Below are 22270 nucleotides of genomic sequence, written 5' to 3'. Positions count from 1 at the left end.
ATTCTATTTAAATCAATGTTGCAAGTGGGTAATGGAAAGGTCAAGCAACGAATGGCATTTGGAGAGGTAGGGTAGATAGTTAGATACACTGAATTGTTCCTATAAAATATTTTACCTAATAATGATAATTCCAAGAGGAAAGGAGAGATGGGTTGATAAATAAAAAAAAAGGCACAAGGCCCCCCACGATCTGATGAAAAGGAGAGAGGTTGGACTTACTAGGACTCCAAGATGAGTGGTTATACGTAAGCCCTTATGGCAAAGCCACTTAATATCAGCAATGAACAATGGAGGAAGAAATTAAGAATAGAGAGAGAGAGAGAGAGAATTGAAGAAGAATGAGGTGCGCGCAGTGTCAGCAGCAACCAGGAATATATACCCTTCCTTATGGGGCGGTGGCGGTGATGGTGGTGGTGGAGGAGGTGGAGGACGACGTAAGGATTGGTGGGCCCTATTGTCCGAGACTTATCATTTTATGTTAAATCAAAGAAAAGGTCGGCCGCCAAAGTTAAGCCGGAACGACCGGAGGAGCAGAGAGAGTGTGAATGGAGTCAGAGGCCATGAAGTGACAAAGTGGTAGGAAATAGCAGCCACCCGGACAATAACAAATCACCCATATCTTTTTTGGTAAAAACCAATCACCCATTTCACAGACAGTCTTCCTAATAATTGATTAAGTAGACTTTCAAGACTTTGCTATTGTATTTGTGTATATTTAGGAAAATTAATGATCGCCTCTCAAGTCTCACCTTGGGTTTCTACCAAACAAAAAAGTCTCACCTTGGGTGATTCATCCACTAATCATATTTAAAAAAAATATTAAAAATTGTAAGGATATTTTGGTAAATAGAGTTATTATTATTATTATTGTTTTATTTTTCAATTTATATATTTATATTAGAATGGAGGGATTCTCTAGTCTAATAGATCACCAGGGGACGTGGGAGGAATAGAAATCATCATTCTAAGGGTATTTCAAACACTTTGTCGAGGAGAGTTTATTTTTTTTTTTATGATCAATTACTCCAATTAAACCAAGATATCTCATTTTTGTTCAATCGATCAGAAAATTTTTCTCCTTTACATTATGTATATTTTTAGGAGAAATATTTTCCGTGGGAAAGTGTAACTCCTGTGTTCAGACACATGAGGGGACGAAATGACTGCTTCACCTCCCATGAAAGGGGTAATGACCTCCCTGTTGATGTTGCTATGTGCTCTTCCATTGGTCCACAGAGAACTCTTGTCCATATTTTTTTGGGAAAAAAGTTTTCTAAGCCAACTTAGGAGGGTCTACTAGCACATACCAGAAAATAATCCTCAACAGTGCCCTAATCTGACAGTGCACTGTAGTGCGGGTCTAAGAGCTCGACACGTGAAAGATGCGACATTCAATAGTGCCGAGCTCAAGAAGAAAGAAAAGAAAAAAAAAAAAACTACCTTGCATCGAGTTCACACCGTTGGTTGAAGCTTCTTCCACGTGTTGAGCTCTCAGGGCCGCACTATAGAGGATTTTAATCACACTAGCACCTTCTCTCTCTCTCTCTCTATATGAAATGACCTCTCTACCCTACTATGTACGAGACCGTTTCATTGCTCCTCATTGGTGCACTATCGATGTTTTTTTTGCTTAGAGAACCCTCTCTCATACTTTTTATTCACCACATGACTTTAAGATGAGCTTGCTAAGCACCTACATGTGATATAATCATTGCCCTATATCAATATGTCAAATTTTAACTAAAATAAAGTTGGTGAAACGGAAAATTAAAACATTGAACTAACTAAGACTATTGGGGTGCATAGTAATGCTTGACTGGAGAGACGGTGCATGCCCATGCATAGGGTATATGATTAAATATAAATATAAAATTTGACAGGTGGCCAACCCAAAATATTCCCTCAACATCCAATGATTATCAACTTCCATATGGTGCAAATAGGTGCACTATCCATAGATTCTATGGTGGATGAGCCGTCTAGAAAACATCTATACCCGAAACTTTGCTTCACTTTTCAATAAAAGTATTACTAAGTTTTTGCCTTTCTCCTCTTTGTTTTTATGTGTTGATTTTCACATGTTTTTATATTATTTACATTAGTTTACTAAGAATGCCACTTAGTCGTACAACGCACGTTGCCTCTACGCCCTGACCCAGGGGTATGTGAATTAATGATCGTCACATCCCCTGGAACCCTAGAAATGATTAAGAGTGTGACGATCATTTTGCATACCCTTGTGTCAAGTCACAAGAGCGACATGTCTGGCACAACTGGATGGTGTTTTTTCTCCTTTTTCTTTGATACTCACCCAACCACTCAAATTGGAAGCCTCTTTTATGATGAAGAGTTTTGTGTGTTGAGTATTTCTTGGTCTAACTCCCAGGTGTGCCATATGAAAGTGGGATTCCATGGGTGGGTCCCACACTCCCACCTATTTCATTAGTTCACCGATTTTTAAATTTTATTTTATGCATTGTACATTGCTAAAAGCCTAAAATACCCCAAACAGCTGCTCCGCTTGGATAGACTATTTAGTTTCTACTCAAACTGCAGATTGTAAATACACGCATCAGGGAATCAACGAAATGTTGGCTCTTATATTAAGCAAAAGAAGGTGCAGGGTACAAAGTTGCAAACCCTGTGTACTTCAGCTGGAAGGATCGAGGGCTGTGGAAGCCATGATCGATTTAACCAAGGATAAAAGAGAGTATAGTAGTGGTGTTGATTTTGGTTGTGAAAGTTGTGGGCCCCACATTAGGGTAATTCCATTTGTATCTTTACATTAAAGGGTTGGGCTGTAACCGGGCAGACTAGATTGGATCTAAAATTGATCGGTCCAATCGGGCGCTCAACGGGCTAGGAACTCACACCCGGTTATTAAACGTGTCGGGTCGAGCCTGGAATTGATACCCCTAGGTGAGCAAGGTAATTTTCCACTTTCCCAGCTGACTTTTAACACGGTTAACCAAACATGTTAGAACCTGATATCTAGACCTAGATATAGAAACAGGTGTACCAACCTCCTCTTATCAGAACAGATGCTACACTTGATCGTGGATATATTTCTAATGCATAACTTTTCATTTGATAAAAAAAAAAAAGAAAACCCTCCTCAGATTGTTCCTCACAGATGACGATGATTACAATGATGCCCCAGATGATTGCAACAATTTCGACAAGCCCTTGGTATTTGTATGGCGTAGAAGAACCCATCAGAGGACCTCATGAGATGGGTTGAGCATATTGAACCTCAAGTATATGGTCTCTGCAATTGTTACCCATGTCAAGAACGCTCAGTCTGGATTAATTGTGATTGGTCCAGATTTTGGATGTAACGATCCAATTTATTCTAGGGTTTTAGGACCAAATCATTTGGTTTACGGATCTAAGGGGTCAATTCTAAGATTTCTAGTAAAGATTCGACACCTGATTCAGAGTTTAAATCTTTGGTCCGTCGCGCAAGAAATACGATAAAATTGTACGTGGTGTTTAGGATCCATACGTCAAAAAGCAGATGCTTACCGATTCTTGGGCTCTTAGAACCAATTCTTTTCTTTTTTTTAGAACTAGCAGACTTAACAAGTAACCTTACTAGTAGTATGTTTAAATGTCTTAATGATGACAATCTCCTCTCTATGTTCTTAAGAACTCTAACATACAAGGCAGTTTTAGAGAAGGCTGTATTCTATCTAAAGGACAACCTTGTAAATACCTCTCTTTCTTAATTAATATATTTTTTTCTTTCCATTTTTGTTTTTAAAAAAAAACAAGTGCGGGAGGATAGAATTATGTCCTCCCAAGTGACGCGCAAAAGGAATACATTCATGAGAACACGAACAGTTCAAAAGAGAACCAGACTGCACTAGTTTAGATTTGACCCATACTTAAGGGGTAAAACCAACCTCAGACCGAGTCAACAAGTTGACCAAATAGATCATATATCCGTGTTGTTGGGTCAGAACCCGACCCGTGACGCATGTTAGCATGCTAGCACGGTGCACCCTAACAGAAATTCATGGTGCGCTTTAGCGTGAATCGTGTTGCATGTAGGGATGTAAACAGGTCGGATTCGGCTCAGATAGTGCTATATCCGCATCCGCATCCGATTAGCTTTCAAACGAATTCGGATAGTGCTAAACGGATACAGATACGGATATGGATCGGATATTTTATCCGTTTACATGTAAATATAGCTTTTCGGATAGCCATAGCCTATCCGTATCCGTATCTGTTTAGCTTTCAGATGGATTCGGATAGTGCTAAATAGATACAGACACGGATACGGAAACAGATTTCGGCTATTCATTTACATCCCTAGTTGCATGCAACATCAGTACATCACAATTGCATTTTCGGTGCTCCATAGCAAAACCACCTTACACGTTTTAAAAGTGGTTTTGTAACTATGTTTTAATAAAAGAGGAGTCGGGAGCATAGTTAGTAAGTTCGCATATTTATTGTCATATCCGATCGTATAATTCAATAACCCAACTCTTACCGTATTCTATGAGGTAGCTTAATTTTGTACGTGATGCTTAAGAACAGCTGTATTAATTGTTGTATTAAGTGTCATATTAATTGAAGTATGAATACATATTTATGTGTTTTAATTTAATTAAACAAAATAAAAAAGTAAAACCTAAAAACCCAAAAACCGATAAGAAAGCCCCCAACACCTGAAGACTCGTTCTATTGCACACAAAAAAAACTAAGACTCTCATTCTAGGCTTCTAGCAAATCATCTAGAAGCCCTATTTTGCAAAACCACCTTACACGTTTTAAAAACTGTTTTGTAACTATTCTGGATTTTGCTTTTTTTTTTTCCCCCTCCTTCCATTGAGGGAATGTGTACTCCATACACTCTGTTTGGTTGCAAGGGGAATTAAAGGGAAGGGAAGTGAAATTTTCATACTTAAGAAAGAAATTTATGTTATCATACCCCATGTGACAATATCACTAACTCCAAACCATTCCATATTTGATTAGTAAATTCCTCTTTAGTTCGCAACCAATTCCCTTTGGTTTAAAAAATAAAATAATATATGTACAATATATCATTACTAAATATGATAAGAAATTTAAGTAGCTTATACAATCACTTGGGGTAATGATTACAAAAATTACTTTTTGACGTTTGAAAAAATTTTCTTTCCTACCCTTTAATTCCCCTAGCAACCAAACGGAACCATAATGCATCCAATAGGAATCAATAAAAAAGAAGTCACCAGATACGATCATCTAAAAAAAAAATTTCCGAACTAGGTCCTTTTTCTCTCTCGGGGATCTCAAAGGTCTGGATTGTCACCAATGAAACAGTAAACCCAGACCCTGCATGTAAAACTAAGCATATTAAGTACTTATATCTCAACATTCAAGTGACAGAACAGAAAATCAAGTTGTTGATCTATTTAAAAGCTCTCATCCCCCAACCCCTCTTTTAGATTCTGTTTTTTCTCCAGGTATAATCCATGTAAAAATTGGAAAATCGCACGTTAAATTAAAACAAAAAGATGAAAATTATCCTTTAACATGACTTTCACCAGGAAACAAAAAGAGCAGTACTGTTCTTAGTTACTCCATTACAAGTTCAGAGTCTAAGAACCTGCATTCATTGACCATCGGAAACCTGGGGCACAACAAAAAGGAAGCAAAAAATTACATTTAAAGGTTCTAAGATTACATCATAGGCTAAAACCATTTTTTAGGACAATCCAAAACCTACGAAATACACTTACAATGGTCAAAATCCTATTCTCATTCGACAAAAGATTGCAGAAGCCATAAAGATTAAAACAAAATTTGTCAAACAAAGATTGGATATAACTAGAAGAAAATTCAGTCCCAAGCGAGAGGGAAGAAGAGAATTGCATCTTTGGTGGCCTACTTCTCTCCAAGCAATAGTGCCTTTACAATGGCCTCATTCATAGCATCTATGCAAGAAAACAAGTGACCTGAACCTGGAAGCTCATGATAGTGAATCCATGGGAGCTTTCCAGCAATATAGCGCTGCAGGGTAACCGGTACAAGCATGTCCTCATCTCCCTGCCATAAATGGACAGAACCTTCATTGTCTGGAAATGGATTTTCTAGTTTCATTGGATCAAATTCCCAATTTCCAAAGCCAATGATTAAGTCACGGAACAGGGATTCAAATTCCCCTTGCTGCCTGACCTGTGCCTGAAACAATGAAATTTTATGGGTATTTTAGTCATTGAAAATATACATGAACCTGTCGTAGCAAAAGAAAGCAATTCGTATATATTATAGACCATTTTACTCGATGTGTAAGAGAATAAGTGTACCCTAGCAGTAGCAGGGTCATCACTCAATGCAATAGTCGAAGCTGAGGCAGCCAAAGTGAAGACATAGGTTCAAGTCTCTTTTTTTTTTTTTTTATCAAAGCAGCCAAAAAATGCTGAAGGTTAGAACCGTCTCTAATCCACCCTTCCTAGGGCCCTATGAAGCAGGACTTACACCAGGTTAAAGCCAAAACAATGCAAAAGGTTCTTTCCACAACTGGCCCACCAAATTGTGCTACATGAAAGGGAGTTGTGGCAATTCTAGATTGCCCGCGCGCCAAATTCAATCATATAATTTCTCCATCTAGGGCATTTTCCACTGCATTTTTAGCTGTCCATTTAAAAGATTCATTTTTAGTGGATTTTCAAAGCTTTATTTTGCAGGAATGTGGAAACTCTGTTCAGGATGAAACTTCACATGTGCGCAGGTGACCCTGGGCTACCTGATCTTCTGCATGGCAGATAATACGGCCCTACAAGAAGGCCTTCCTATGTCGGCCATGCAGGAGACCAAAACCCTATAAATAATTCATGGGAGAGGGTTTCCCACGGCAACAGTGTGTGGGAATCTCCTACCCTACACCAATCACCATGCGGGAAATGGTTTCATCCAATAGGGAGCTCACATGGTCAGGGAGGAGACTTAAAAAATTCATTTTTTAGTGGATTTTCAAAGCTTAATTTTGCAGGAATGTGGAAACTCTGTTCAAGATGCAACTTCACATGTGCACAGGTAACCCTGGGCCCAACTACCTGATCTTCTGCAGGGCAGATAATATGGCCCTACAAGAAGGCCGGCCATGCAGGAGTCCAAAACCCTATAAATAATTCATTGGAGAGGGTTTACCACGGCAACAGTGTGTGGGAATCTCCTACCCTACACCAATCACTGTGCGGGGAATGGTTCATCCAGTAGGGTCCTCACATGTCAGTGTGGGACCCACATGGTCAAGATGTGAATGGGCGTGCAAAAGTATCCCCACATTGTTGGCGTGGGGATCTATTTCCCATAATTCATAACCACTATCAAAGTGCTAAAATATTCACTTAGTGTGTGTTTGTGTGTGTGTGTACCCATGCGCTTGCGCACAAATTATTTGCATCATATTAGATATTATGTTAAGGGTGGTTAGGGTTTATTATTGGTAGATTTTCTGGCATTTAAAGTAAATTCTGTGATCACCTCTCTCTCTTTCCCAATAAATAAATGTCAGCATCCACTTGTGTCAAACAAGGGTGCAGCTCCTATTTTGAAGTCTCCATGTAACACAGATGGTAAGACACCTCAACAGATAAAACTTGTAAAAATTTTTGAGAACTGGACCATTAGTTTATTTAGTTGTTGTACGAGTTTGTCAGGGTTTAACCAAAACTTCTTTAGTTGAGTATTCTGTTCATGCATGGTCTCTGTTAAAAACTTCTGGCAGAATTTAGAGTATCTTTGTTCTAATTATCAATTTTCTTTTTCATGGAGACTTAGATCTCCCAATTCTTTGGTAGATGAGTTGGCCAAATCAAGTTTTAGGGAGGCTTTATCCTATTCCAATTGTATAGTCCCTCTGAGGTTTCTCAGTCCTCTTGGTTGGTGCTGTGTGTTGTTGTTGTTGTTGTATACTAGCTTTATACCTCTTCTCTTTATCTACAAAGTTTGTTACTTATTAAAGAAAAAAACCTTTAGCAAATGTATCGAACTCTTTGCTTGATACATTATGATAGGTTATAAGAAACATTAAAAATTGTTGTAATATGGGTACAAAGGTATATTTGTCCATTAGGGATGGTTGGTGTTGCTCTAAGGGTATAATTGTAACTTGTACTTAATAAATTCTATTATAAAACCACCACCACCTCTCTCTCTCTCCGTTTCAGTTTTTTGGAGACTTTCATGTGGTAGGACCTCTTTGTTACCCATATCTCTGTGATCAGCACCCATGTCGGACATGTCGATTGCATCTATTGGACAAGGAGTAGTCCTACAGTGTGAGCACTACTTTCCTTCGTTCCCTATGCACTCAGTCAAACTCGATGAGAGCAACTACCTAATGTGTTCTCGATTTTGTTCTCTTGTTGTGGGTTCCCGTGGTTTGTCTGGCCACCTTACAGGGGATTCTGTCAAGCCTGATGCTACTGGTCCAGCTCAAATTAAATGGGATACTGACAATTTCCTTTTTATGTTGTATCTCCTCAACTCTATGGATCCTACCATTGTACAGGGATATCTTCTCCTTGACACTACTGCAAAGATCTGGAAGGCTGTGAAGGAAACCTACTCCCAGGTTGGTACTGATGCACAATGCTGTGAAATCAGGAAGAAGATCCATAATCTGCAATAGAAAGAGTTATCATTGTCCCAGTATTACTTTACCAAGCAAGGTATGTGGGACTTTTAAGGGCGTTGTTCTGCCACCTGCGATACAGACATTGATGCTTTTAGAAAGTGGGAAAATAAGTTCCATGTTTATGACTTTCTTGCTGGCCTAAACATGTACTTTGACCAAATTAGGGCTCATGTCCTTAATCGGGATCCTTTCCCTACTCTTGAGCAAAGCTTATGCTATGGTACACTCTGAGGACAGCCGTCGTACTGCTATGGTCCATCTTACGCCCATGGAACGTTCAGCTCTTTACACTGGTTCAGGCACTCCCATCTCGTGGCAACTCTTCCCATGGGAATGTTACTCGTGCTTATGATAATCTTGTTCCTGAGAAGGCTACTGTGAAATGTGATTGATGTGGGAAGGAACACCATACTAAAGACAGAAATTGGAAGCTATATGGGCGTCCTCCTCTTTCTCTTGGTCTTGGGCAGGGTCGTCCCACTGGTGCTATTGCTCATCTTTCCACCACTGAGGATTCTTCTACAAATGCTCCTCTTTCTTCGGATGAGCTACACCATCTACGTCGTCTGATGTCTCGGCTCGAGACTTCATCTTCCTCAGCACCATCTACCACTGCTGCTTCTGCCGCTACCTTGTCGACCTCTGACTCTTCTCCCTCTACTTCAGGTATTTCTTTCAGTGGCCATTGTGCCTCAATCGTTTCTGTTCCTTGGATAATCACCTCAGGTGCCATCAATCATATGATTGGGTCTCATACCTATTTTTCTCAATATTATCCTTTGACAGGTAATAGTAAAGTTCGTGTTGCTGATGGATCTCTCTCCTCTGTTTCTGGCAAGGGATCCATCAAGTGTTCTACAAATTTATCTCTCTCAATTGTTCTCCATGTCCCTAATTTTTCTACTAATTTATTGTCTATTAGTAGTCTCACCAGGGATTTAAATTGCAAAGTGACATTTTTTCCATCTCACTGTATTTTTAAGGACTTGGAAACAGGACGTACGATTGGCAATGGTAAATTGGATGGTGGTCTATACTTGCTTGAGAACTCTCCATCAGCATTGGCTACTGTTGCTTCTCTTCCGGGTTTGTCTATTTTTGCGATATCAGAGTTACATAGATGGCATCATTGTTTGGGTCACCCCCCTTTAGGAACTTTATCTAGACTTTTTCCTAATTTGGTTAAACAATGTAATCCCAATAGTTTCTTTTTTGATGCTTGCATTTTTGCAAAGCAAACTAGAGCTGTTTACTCCATTTCTGATAATAAAAGTTTGATTCCTTTGGTGTGATACATTTTGATGTGTGGGGCCCTGCCCGGTGTATGTCTACTTCTGGTTTTAAATGGTTTGTTACATTTATTGATTGTTTTAGCTGCACCACTTGGTTTATTTGCTACACCAAAATAGCGATGTGTTTTTGTGTTTTCAATCCTTCCATAAGATGGTCCAAACTCTAATGCCAAGATCAAGATCCTTCGAACAGATAATGGTAAGGAGTATATGGATGGTTCTTTCCAGTTATATTTATCTGACCATAGGATATTCCATTAGACTAGCTGTGTTGACACTCCGGCTCATAATGGTGTTGTTGAAAGAAAGAATTGCCATCTCTTGGAAGTAGCTCGTTCCTTCATGTTTGCCATGTCAGTTCCTCCACAATTTTGGGGGGATGCAGTTCTCCTAGCTACCTATCTTATTAACATAATGCCTTTCCGTATGTTGGCATCCCATTGCCCTCTTAATGTTCTCCTAGATTCCTCTTTTTTTATTGTCCCACCGAAGGTGTTCGGTTGTGTGGTTTTTGCTCGTAACCACCAGGTCCTTGGCAAGTTTGACCCCAGGGGACTGTGGTGTATTTTTCTTGATTATTCTGCCGCTCAAAAGGGTTACAAATGCTTCCATCTCCCTATGTGGAAGATGTATATCACTATGGATGTGGTCTTTCAAGAATCTAAGTCATTTTATTCTCCTACTACACCTCTTCAAGGGGAGTCTTATTCTAGGGAAGAGGTGTCGTTTATTAATCCCATGGATATACCGATGGAAGATGAAGAGCTCGAAGAAGGCACGACAAGACAGGACAAGAACAACAGCCCACGGTTCAGATTCAAGGGGAACAACCTCCAATCATTAAGCAGCCGGTTCAGATTCAAGGGGAGCAGCCTCAAATTACTTCTCCTTTGAAAACCTTTGTTCGCACTTGAAGAAAGAAGAGTAAAAAGCAAGTGACTAAGACCACCACCATCACACCTAGCCAATCAGCCTTACCGGATTCAAGTTCTGCACAAATTCCCACCGAGTCTAGTGAGCCTCTCCCTCTTCCTTCTAGTGATCCAAGCCTTGATTTACCAATTGTTGTTCGTAAACCTAGTAGAACCTGTACTCATCATCCCATTTCTAACTTTGTTTCATATGATTCTCTCTCTTCCTCCTTCCATACTCTTGTTTCTTCTTTGTTTTTTGTTTCCATTCCTAACACCTGGCAGGAAGCCCTGGCTAACTCAAGATGGAAAGAGGCTATGAATGAAGAAATGGGAGCCCTTGGGAAAAATGACACGAAGATCTGGTACATCTTCCTCCAGAAAAGAAGTCTATAGGTTGTAAATGGGTCTTTGTTGTTAAGCAAAAGGCTGATGGAACAATGGATAGATACAAAGCAAGATTGGTTGCTAGAGGATTCACACAGACATATGGGATAGTCTACCAGGAGACTTTTGCACCTGTGGCCAAGATGAATACAGTTCGAGTTATTCTCTACTGTGCAGTCAACCTAGAATGGTACCTTCAACAGTTGGATGTGAAGAACGTATTCCTCCATGGTGAGCTTGAAGAGGAGGTGTACATGGATATTCCACTTAGATTTGCATCTCAGGAAACCCATGGGAAGGTTTGTGAACTAAAACGGGCTCTGTATGGTTTGAAACAGTCTCCCAGGGCCTGGTTTGGTTGATTTCATAAAGCCATGGTGTCCATTGGTTATAAACAAAGTAATGCAGATCACACTTTGTTTATTAAGAAGACGGACAACCATATTACAATCTTGATTGTCTCTGTGGATGACATCGTGATTATTGGCATCATACCCCCACCTGAAGAATTATCTGAGAACAGAGTTTGAAATTAAAGACCTAGGAAGATTGACATATTTCCTTGGTATAGAAGTGGCTTATTCAGCTCAAGGGATTTCCCTCTGTGAATGGGAATATACCCTTGACCTCTTATCAGATACAAGAATGTTGGGTTGTAAGTTAGCAGACAGCCCATTTGAGCCTAATTCCCATCTCAGGAGCAAAGATGGTTAACCAGTTGACAAGGGCAGATATTAGAAATTGGATGGAAGACTCATATATTTGTATCACACTAGGCCGGATATAGCCTTTGTTGTTAGTGTGGTTAGCCAGTACTTGCATGATCCTCACTCCTCACACTTGGAAGTTGTGTATAGGATCCTAAGATATTTGAAATCAGCTCCTCCGAAAGGTGTCCTCTTATCTTTACATAAACACCTATGTATTGAATCTTTCACAGATGCAGATTGAAGATCTACTTCTGGATATTGCACCTTTGTAGGTGGTAATCCGGTTACCTAGCGAAGCAAGAAGCAAATAGTAGTAGCTCGGTCCAGTGACAGAATTTCGGGCTATGGCTCATGGTATATGTGAACTACTCTAGCTTCAAGGGCTTCTTCAGGATTTAGGAGTCTTAGTGGAGATGCCTATGTGCCTATGCGCCTATACGCTGATAGCAAATCCACAATCAGCATTGCCCATAATCCGGCTCAACACGATCGAACAAAGCATGTTGAGATCGATTGTCACTTTATAAAGGAGAAGCTGGAGCAAGGAATTATCTGTATCCCCATCAGATAGTCATTAGCTGATGTATTTAATAAGGGACTGAGTATTAAGAATTTTGTTTCTACTGTTAGCAAGTTGGGCATGATTGATATCTATGCACTAACTTGAGGGGGAGTATTGTAATATGGGTACAAGGGTATATTTGTCCATTAGGGTTTAGTTGGTGTTGCCCTAAGAGTATAATTGTAACTTGTACTTCATAAGTTCTATTATAAATAAAGAGGGCTTGTGTCTCATTGACATAAGCTCAATTCTCCAAAATCCATTAAAAATAAATCAATAATGTCTCACCATTCAATAACAAATTAGAACCAGCAAACACACTTACAACACCAATATTGAGCTTGAATGCATGAGCAGAATAATAGTAAAATTCTATATAGTTTTTCAGCTTGCAAGAATAAGAACCCACATGACAAGGATACTTCATCAAAATTCTGCAATGTTGGAGACACCATTTTCGTGCCCTTCTCAGTGGACAACATCACCATATTGCACAAAACTGACCAATTTCACAGTTCTTCCCCAATGTACCATACCAGTGTTCCATCGCAACTGGTCCAGCACCAGCAGTTGTAGCAAACTCACTTATTCTTCTTTTTTCCCTTTATCCCAATGCTTTTGTTCTGTTACCATCACCTTTTGGTCCTTTTCAATACAGCCAACAGTTTAGATTTTAAATACATATTAAGGTGGTGATCTATGCATATAAAACTTATCTTTTGTTGGGATAAAGGCTTAGCTGAGTTAAGTTGAGTTGTATGCATATTAAACATTGTTGAGTGCTGTGACCAGCTGTCAGTTTACTAGTCCTACTTTGAAAATTTCTATATTCATCTTCTGCATCATATCCTCAAAAAGGTATAAAAAACATATAAAGGAGGATTTTGGCAAAAAGAGATACCATGTACTTTGTTCTCTTTGCAAACTTGGGTATACACTCTTTATCTTGGCGAGAGAGAATCTCAGTGGAATGGGATAAAAGACTTAAAGCAGGAAACCATCTCTGAGTGTTCCACCAGTTGGTCAGCCATGGGGTATAATGCGCAACCCTTAGTGACCATTGGTCCTGCGGTAGTTGTTGTTTATAAGATTCTTCAGTTAAATTGGTGGCCAAGCCAGGCCACCAGTAATTGACAACCGGAGCAACTAGTGCAGCACCTGCAAGCCTGCCAGATCAAATTTTCAACTTAAAATATTTAGAAACTTGAGGAAACATTAATATAAAGCACAAATACAGATACAACCGACTTGTATAAAACATAAAACAAAAAACTAGAACCTCAAACATATGCACAATTAAAAACTAATTGCTTTGGGTTGAATTTGGGATTAGATCAATATTACTCCGTGTGTGTGTGTGTGTGTGTTTATCTTGGATTTCCTACCTCTGTTTTCAGCTCTACTCAAGAAGCTTGATACAAACAAGGATAAAGAAAAGCAGTGAGTCAGCAACACCGACCTGTGAGGAATGTACTTGAGGCAGGTCCAAACCACTTGGCCGCCCATTGAAAACCCAATTACGTAGAATTTGGATCCCAGTCCCAACTTATCAGCGAGCTCTTCTATATCCAGAGCTGTACTTTTCACCGATCGCTTTGGATTGGGATCACTCTCGCCATAACCCGCTCTGTCAAAGGACAGCAAGTATATGCCTAATTCTTCAGTTATTTCCTGGAGAAGTACACCAGGAAGTTAACCATTCGTGCCATCAGCAAAATAAAACTCGAAATCAAGCAAGGAGAGAGAATGGAAGAAAAAAAAAGTAGAAAAATATCTACCGGAGATAGCTCCATCACGTCATGTCTGCAAGAGTCGAAGCCATGAACCCAGATAATCTTATACTTGGCCTTAGCTCTCGGGACACCGTTCTCTCTGTAGGCCAAATGCCTTCCATCCTTGAGTCTAATTCTAGGAGCGGTAACAGGTGGACCGTCTGGAGAGCCACAGATCTTGGGTGGTGGAGTTTGGATGGCTTGATAAGCCCATGCCAGAAACCCAATCAACAAGACCACTGATACTTTCTTAAACAATCCTGAAAATGCCGGATTACATCAAAAAAATAATCGCCCGAATCTAGAAGAATATGGGGTGATATAAAACCCAAAGAAAATTGCTACAGTCCTGAAGCAAATGCAATCTTCAAATATACCCTAGGAGTATAGATTGAATTTGCATTAAAAAAAACAAAAAAAGGGCAATAAACTGTGGAGCTCGAATCAGATCTATTGCAAACGCTGGGAAAATTACATAATAAATCATATCTCAACAACAACAACAACAACAACAACAAAGAATATTAGTATACCACACAAGCAGATGATGTGATGAAACGGAGAGGAACTGAGGAAGGCAAGAAAGCGGACCTGAAGGAAGCTGAAATGAGCTATTTTGCTTTGATTTTCTGGTGTGAGCCCTCGCTGACGCAGCCGATATCTTCCTGTTAACTCCTGCCATGGATGCAAGACAGAGACACTTGGGAGGAAAACCGAATTTGGACACTCAACGAAGGTTCATTCGATTTGACTTGAGAGAGAGAGCGAGTTTAGAGTAGGAGAGCGTCAAATGTCCATCGCTCTTGAGATCTCCCTTTTGTGTAAAGATCCTACTCTAGGCAAAGTTGACTTAGACATGTTAATTTTTTTTATTTTTTTATTTTTTTTTAAGGAGATAGGGAGGGCAAGACATAGTTACTGGTCACGAGATTTGAACTTGAGACCTCCTGGCGAGCAAGGGCATGAAATGCACCACAGCTCAGCAACTGCATTAGGCAGTTGTTGGTACTTAGACATGCTAGTTGCAATGATAATTTTAAGTGATTACTCAAGACCCCAAAGTGTCGCAAGGTAAACCAACCTGAGGACATCATCAATCTATACGGACCATACTGCACTAAATTCTTCTTCTTTTTTAGGGGGGGGGGGAATGGGGAGGGAGAAGATAACCATGCCCCACTCAATTCATTATTAAAATCCACTAAGACATGCTCGTACTAAAACCTTTCGTCCTTTCACGAATTTGGCACTCAGTGAAATTTAAAAAATCTCAATAAAGAATCCTAATATTTTAGAGTGTTTAACCCCATTCTTAAATGAATAAAATATTTATAATCTCGGTTTTCTATTCGGTTTTTATTTGGTTAACCGACGGTTTTTTGATTTTGAGTCGAACTAAACCGATAATAGAATCTATGAAATCATAATCGTATCGTTTTTATACAGTGTTTCGATTTTGACACCCTTATTACTGTTTTTTTCTCTTTTTTTTTCATATTAATTGATAAGTTAGTTCAAACCATTACTTCTTTCCGTTAAATGTTAAATTTTTAACTTAACTGATCAAATTGCCCTTCAAATCAACTTGGGCAAATTTCACGGACACCCCCAAATCAAACCGGTTTAAATTCACTCAACCAAACCAATCAAACCTTTGAACCAAACTAAGGGAGAAGGAAGGGTTTGGAAAAGAAAAATCCCCAAATCTGTTCGTTAACCTCTCCATCGTTGAGAACTTGATTGCAAATCTTCTTCTCATCTCTTCCACCTTCGTCGAGTTCAACACTGTCGGTCTTCACATCTCGGCCGAATTCAGACCTCTTCTCTTCTTCTCCCAAAACTCAGAGCAAGACCATCGACCTTCAAAATCCATTGCAGTCAAGTTCTCAATACCGTCGGTCTTCAACACTGTTGCAAGAAGCTCTTCTCATCTTCTTCCTAAAACTGTGCTCCACAACTGATCTAAGCCCTGTTACGTATAACATCATCTGTTTGAACAAAGGCAGTTGCTAATCCAATATTTAGTTGAATTTATTTAAATTTCAAGGAATTGAATTTTTTTTTTTCTCTTGAAAGGACTTTTAAGAAATTTGAAGAACAGAGAGAGAGAGTCAAGCCTCAATCATTCACAAAGATTTAACCATTCATGGTTTTACAAGATAGAATGATGGGTCCACCAAAAAATAAAGATTGGACCATAAAGCATTGCGTTTAATCGAATGTTAATAGGGTTTAGGGATATATGAAGAATTACATGTACCCATCGATATTATAGAGATAGGAGTTTTTTGAATAAGAAGTTGTTAGGGTTTGATCTCCCCACAACTAGGGATGTAAACGGATTGGATTCGGCTCGGATAGTGTTATGTCCGCATCCGTATCTGATTAGCTTTTGGACGGATTCGGATAGTGCTAAACGGATACGAACACGGATACGGATCGGAGATTTTATCCGTTTACATGTAAATATAGTTTTTTGGATAGTTATAGCCTATCCGTATCCATATCCGTTTAACTTTCGGACGGATTCGGATAGTGCTAAACAGATACGGACATAGATACGAAAACGGATTTCGATTATTCATTTACATCCCTACCCATAACCCTTTTCTCCTATCCTCTTCATTGTTCTTTCCTCCTATTCTTTATTAATTTGTTTGTTCATTACTATTCTTCTCTGCTACTTGCGTTACATGGGTTGGAAGGAGTCGATACAACTCCTGATCCTAAGTCCAATATACCTGAACCTGAGGGGAAGGATCTCCCACCCAAAACGATCCAAACCCTTGATTCCTAATCCTTACAATTCTCCCTACTGTTGCATCTACCCAACCTCCCTGTTTTGAGCCAATCCCAGTCAAACCTTTCCAGTGGGTTGAGCTTCCTGAGTGTTGATTACATTTTAAACTTTGATAGATTTAAGTCTCCTTGATTCCTGGTCCTTATAAGTCCAGATGAGGAGGAGGCGCTTCGCAAGGGGCATACCCATACCCTCCACCTTCACTAGGTTATCGGCCATGGTTTTGGGCCTAGGATGACGACGCTGCACCCTGTTGAAAGGGTAATTTTGGGCCTAGGATGACGACGCTGCACCTTGTTGAAAAGGGTAATTTTGGGCCTAGGACGACGACGCTGCACCTTGTTCATCGACGGTGAAACCGATGAACAAAGAGAATGAAATCTGTATTTGGGTTTTACCTTTAAGGGTATTATGGGGAGTTCACCCTGTTGAAAGGGTAATTTTGCCATTATAAAAATATTAACAGCAACTTAACTGTAAAAGACTAACGGACTAATGATTTGGACTAACTTATCAATTAATATGAAAAGCAAGGGAGGTACGAGTAAAGAGTGCGTATAGATGGATGCATCGGTAAAAAATCAATACCACAAGGGGTATTCGTAAATTTCCCTTAATTTAAAGACCTAAAGTGCAAAAGTAGAAGCTCCCGTTGAGATATGTAAGAAGAATTGTAGATACATCCACCACCACCACTATCACCTTAACTTTTGTTAAAGTGTTAGGTACTTGATCGATAAGTCAAAAGCTCCAGAGTTGATGGAACGCATTAAATCAAGTCTTTTAACTTATTTCATACTAGGCTGGCCCAATCACGCATTTCCCCCCTTATTTTAAACAGTTTGATATATAGGGAGCATCATCCACAGAACAAGATGCTCACGTAAAACAAACTATATCATAAGCAAATCCTCTATAAAATGATATCTCATCACCATCTTCGTATTTTCTTAATGGTAGATGAGGCCTAGTTTCAGCCCTTGGGTAGGTCAGTTATGAAAATTACCTTTTTAGGGAACATCATTCTCATAGGCAAAAGATGTTTTAATGGTCTATCGGACTGTCCTTTTGCATGGGAAGATCTTGTCGTCTCCAATGATCAATCCATCGTTTGGTAGTTGATCAGGACTTTTGGGGGCTCCTCCAAAGAATCTCTACATATATAAGCTCTATAGCGATCATGTTCATCCCTGGCCAATCACTTAAACCTCATACAGGCTTTGTCAAAACTTTGTTCACCAACTACTAGCAAGAGTTAACTCACTATTGCTGTTAGTCTCATATGATTAAGCTTCACACTGTGGCAAACCAAGTACATGAGCCATTTTTGGGCTACTGGCTATAATTTGTATCATCACATCACAGTACTTATAGAGGTACCAACCAACTGTGCTAGCAATTGTCTTCGAATATCAGATTCAAATCACCAATAATCATTACATGAACAGTACCCGTTCGTGAAATGGTGGAAACGGTTTTGGTCTCTGACAACAAGGTTGCAGTTGTAAACCTTAGAGACTAGTTTCATGAAGGAGTGACAATCAGAACAAACCCTCAAGTTTTTCACAATATGGATGAGAGCACCTTTCCCAACATTTATAAGACCAAAAGAAACTGCCATCTTCTCGCCGTGGAGTTTAAGCAAACTCTCTTTCTCTTCCTCCCCAACATCAACGAGAACTTGGGTCAGGTCAGGCTCATAGCCCTCTAACTTCAACCTGCAAACCACTTCCTCTAGCTTAGAAAGGATCATACCACCATAGCGTCCATCCATTTCCATCCCCACAAGGAATTCATGAATCTTGCCATTGGCATAGACTGTACTGCAACCGGGAATCTTCTTTACTCCTCTCTCTCTCATCATTGATCTAACCTTGGCCACATCATCCCATCTCCTGGCCTTAGCATAGATGTTTGACAAGAGAACATAGCAACTAGAGTCATTTGGAGCCAGTTCCATCACACGTTGCGCCGCAAGTTCACCAGTCTCTACATCCCCATGCTTCATACAGGCACTGAGCACGGCCTTCCATGCTAAATCATCAGCTTCCATGGGCATATCGTGTATGATTGTAAGTGCCTTCTTTAGATTCCCTGCTCTGCTGAAAAGATCGATCATACATCCGTAATGCTGAATCTTAGGAGATATTTTGTAGTTCTCTTTCATTAGCTTGAAATACAATTCACCCTCTTCAACCAACCCACTATGACAACAAGCAGTCAGGACTCCTAAGAAAGTGATCTCGTTAGGCTCAATTCCAATTGTCTCCATTTCATGGAAGATCTCTAAGGCATCTTCACCAAGGCCATGTAATGCGAGGCCGGAGATGATAGAGTTCCAATCCCCAATGCTTCTCTTATGCGAGATATTCGTAAAGACATGGTAAGCATCCTCTATGTAACCGCATTTGGCGTACATGTCTATGAGAGCTGATCCAATAAACCCAGAGCTTAAGCTACACTTGTGCGCACGGAGATATCCATGGACCCACCTGCCCTCCTCAATAAAACCCAGGTCTGCAATGGCCGAAAGAACAGACACTACAGCGGCGGAATCAGGTCGAATACTTACGTGCAACATTTCCCGAAAGAGATGTACTGCTTCCCTGGGGCGTTGATTGAACGTGTATCCCGAAATCATGGCCGTCCAAGAAACGATATCCTTGCGAGGCATCATGTCAAAAAGCTCTCGAGCAAGTTCACATCTTCCACATCTCGCATACCCGTCGATCATCGTATTCCATGAGACCAAATCCTTTTGAGGCATTTCATCGAACAGCCCACGAGCCAAATCAATCTCATTGGCCTTAGAGTAACCTGCAATCATGGAATTCCAAGAAAATACATCTCTGGAAGGCAGCGTGTCAAATGCTCGCTTTGCCATTCCCAATTGACCGAGTTCTAAATACATCCGAACCACCGAATTGGATACGAAGGGGTCGAACAGAAACCGGGTCTTTAAGATCTGACCATGTAATTGCAGCCCTTCTTCGAAGGCTTTCGACATCCCGCAGGCTTTGAGAAGGGAAGGGAGGGAGAACTCGAGACCGTCGAACTCTCCCAAACAATGCAGCAACTGGGAGTAAAGAACTAAGGATTTTAATGGGTCTCGGCTGTCGGCGAAGCCTTTAATGATGGCAAAATAAACGAAGCAATTAGGTTCTTGGATGCGGTGAAAGACTGAAGTGGCGTAGTCGAGACCGCCGGAGACACCGGAGAGAGAACAGAAGGCCACAACTCTACTGATTGCTAACGTCTGATACACAAGGCCCGTCTTAATCATGTAGGCGTGGATCTGACGAATTTCCGGCATTGATTTGCATTTCTCCAACATCAGAATGGTTGAAGCAGGGGATGATATGGCAGCCATGTCATGTATTTTTTAGTAAAACTATTAAGAATCTCAAATTTCAGATAAGTTTGGGATGTTGGAAGTTCCAACCTTTCTTGGCCTCAATCTTCTGAACACATCGCTAGAGATGGCATCAATCAATTTACCAAAACACCCCCTTCATCTGGTGTATTCGTGTAGTAGAAACGCTAGAGAGAAGTAGATGACATACAACCATATTTTTAAGGAAAATTACGGGTACACCCCCTGCACTATGCGGTTTAATAGAAATTGACCAAAGGTTTAAAAAAGTGAATGAGTGCATTCCCAGTAGTTTCAAAACCATGTTAAACTAACAGTCTATTAGGAATTGGCTGTTAAATGATGATGTGAATATAATTTAGACTTGAAATGACTATTATACCCTCGTTTTCCTCAAACCTCTCTCTCTCAGCTCTTTTTTGTTTTTTTTTTTTTAAGAGAATTTTATTAACAATGGAACAATGTTCCAGCAGAATCAAAGTACAGGAGGAGGTTCACACAGGGGGGAGGGGTATGAAGCCAAACATTATGGTTCTCAGTTTCTCCTCCTTACCAGAATTCTTTACTCTAAAAGCTTTTTCGTTCATTGTTTCTTTGTGACTTGTTGAGCACTGCTCTTAGAGTCCCAACGTGGCCCAACAATTGAGTGCAATAACTACTAATAGGCCATACTTGAACTATTGTATCTTGGAGATCGAATTGCAAGAATCCGGTTTTCATCAAATGGAACCGCTATGATCTTAAGGAAAGTGACCGAAGGCACACCTTAGTCCGTCTTCAATCTCATTTTTAAAGTCTTGTGATCGCAATATAGTCAGTGTTAATGATCGTGTATTTGGTTCTCCTACCGTTCATACGTCATAGTCACTCCATATCACTTACAACAAAAACTACAGCCTAAAGAAAAGGATCCGGCTCCTCTCCAGGGAGCCCAGCACCCAAGGAGTGCCCAAGGAGCATCCAAGGGTTGGCTGTGCCGCACACAACTCGGTGCACACCTAGGGATGTGTGTGGCACAGCCCAACGGCTGGATACCCCCTGGGCATGCTGGGCTCTCTGGAGAGGATCTCAATCCTAAAGAAAAAAGAGAAGAAAAAGCTCTAAAATAGCCTCAAAAGCCAATTATTGCCATCTACTGGGCCTGGACGAACTAGTTGGGCAGGAGGTTTCCAATTTTTCTCTTCAAAAAGCCCATGATTTTCACCAGCGCTCATGACTCTTGTGAGTTTACAAGATGCTTTAATAGATATTTGTGTGGGCCGATACTTATGACTGATCCAAATCAGCCCATATCGGTTTGAATGGGACCAATTCATCCTTTCCCCCCCCCCCCCACACAAAAATATCAGATTCTCTTCTATATTCTTACCCTTGATCCATACCATATCGGTCTTTACAGATACCGATACGAATCTCGAATCTATCGATCAATGTGCTCAATCCGATATCGATTCCTCAAACCATGATACAAGGTATAAAAAAGTTTGAGCTTTCAAAAAGGAAATGAGAGTGATATGTCATTTAGATCAATAAGAGCTGAGAATTGATCAGAAAGCCATGCTTGGGAGAATTTAGAATACTCGTATTCTCATATTGGCTTTGCGGCAGCCGGCAGAGAGCATCCAACCAAAACATTAATCCAACATCTGGAGATGCTTTTCTCATGTTGTCTCCATTTATTAGTCATGAGCTTGCCGAAAGGTGGAATCTTTGCTGACTTAGTAACCATCGCTTATAAAGTGGACATGGATGGACATGTGCCCATAAACAGATTAGCCCATAAGTTGAGAGTTCCAGGGACTATGGTTTGGGACATTTTCAG

The 22270-nt window shown here is 40.2% G+C and overlaps 2 protein-coding genes across 3 annotated transcripts; both read right to left on the bottom strand.

Annotated features, from left to right (window-relative positions):
* Positions 1–5740: 5740 nt before the first annotated feature.
* Positions 5741–14964, bottom strand: LOC122648894. Of its 2 annotated transcripts, none has more exons than XM_043842192.1 (5): positions 14867–14964; positions 14282–14535; positions 13963–14174; positions 13405–13669; positions 5741–6180 (listed from the first exon to the last, which is right to left on the bottom strand). In XM_043842192.1, the coding sequence occupies exons 1-5, from the start codon at positions 14955–14957 to the stop codon at positions 5884–5886; spliced, it is 1119 nt and encodes a 372-aa protein (XP_043698127.1). In that variant the 5' UTR covers positions 14958–14964; the 3' UTR covers positions 5741–5883. The 2 variants fall into 2 exon arrangements, with proteins under 2 accessions (XP_043698127.1, XP_043698126.1); XM_043842191.1 differs by having other exon boundaries at positions 14282–14544; positions 14867–14961.
* Positions 14965–18498: 3534 nt separating this feature from the next.
* LOC122671783 (pentatricopeptide repeat-containing protein At5g66520-like) lies at positions 18499–20445 on the bottom strand. The gene has a single exon (XM_043869258.1). It carries the CDS (start codon positions 20443–20445, stop codon positions 18499–18501), a length of 1947 nt encoding a protein of 648 aa, XP_043725193.1.
* Between the last annotated feature and the right edge of the window lie 1825 nt (positions 20446–22270).

This window comes from Telopea speciosissima, chromosome 1, assembly GCF_018873765.1.
Source record: "Telopea speciosissima isolate NSW1024214 ecotype Mountain lineage chromosome 1, Tspe_v1, whole genome shotgun sequence".
NCBI lineage: Eukaryota > Viridiplantae > Streptophyta > Magnoliopsida > Proteales > Proteaceae > Telopea > Telopea speciosissima.
The sequence above is the reverse complement of the archived record's forward strand: the minus strand, read 5'-3'. Positions and strand labels throughout refer to the sequence as shown.

Excerpts from the sequence above, each read along its gene's own strand:
- LOC122648894 (XM_043842191.1), bottom strand. The coding sequence starts at position 14,957 with ATGGCAGGAGTTAACAGGAAGATATCGGCTGCGTCAGCGAGGGCTCAC. Across the intron at positions 14,175-14,281 it reads ACGTGATGGAGCTATCTCCG|GAAATAACTGAAGAATTAGG; the intron begins GTAGATATTTTT and ends GTACTTCTCCAG. Across the intron at positions 6,181-13,404 it reads CAAAGAGAACAAAGTACATG|GCACAGGTCAGGCAGCAAGG; the intron begins GTATCTCTTTTT and ends TCATTGTTTCAG.
- LOC122671783 (XM_043869258.1), bottom strand. The coding sequence starts at position 20,445 with ATGGCTGCCATATCATCCCCTGCTTCAACCATTCTGATGTTGGAGAAA.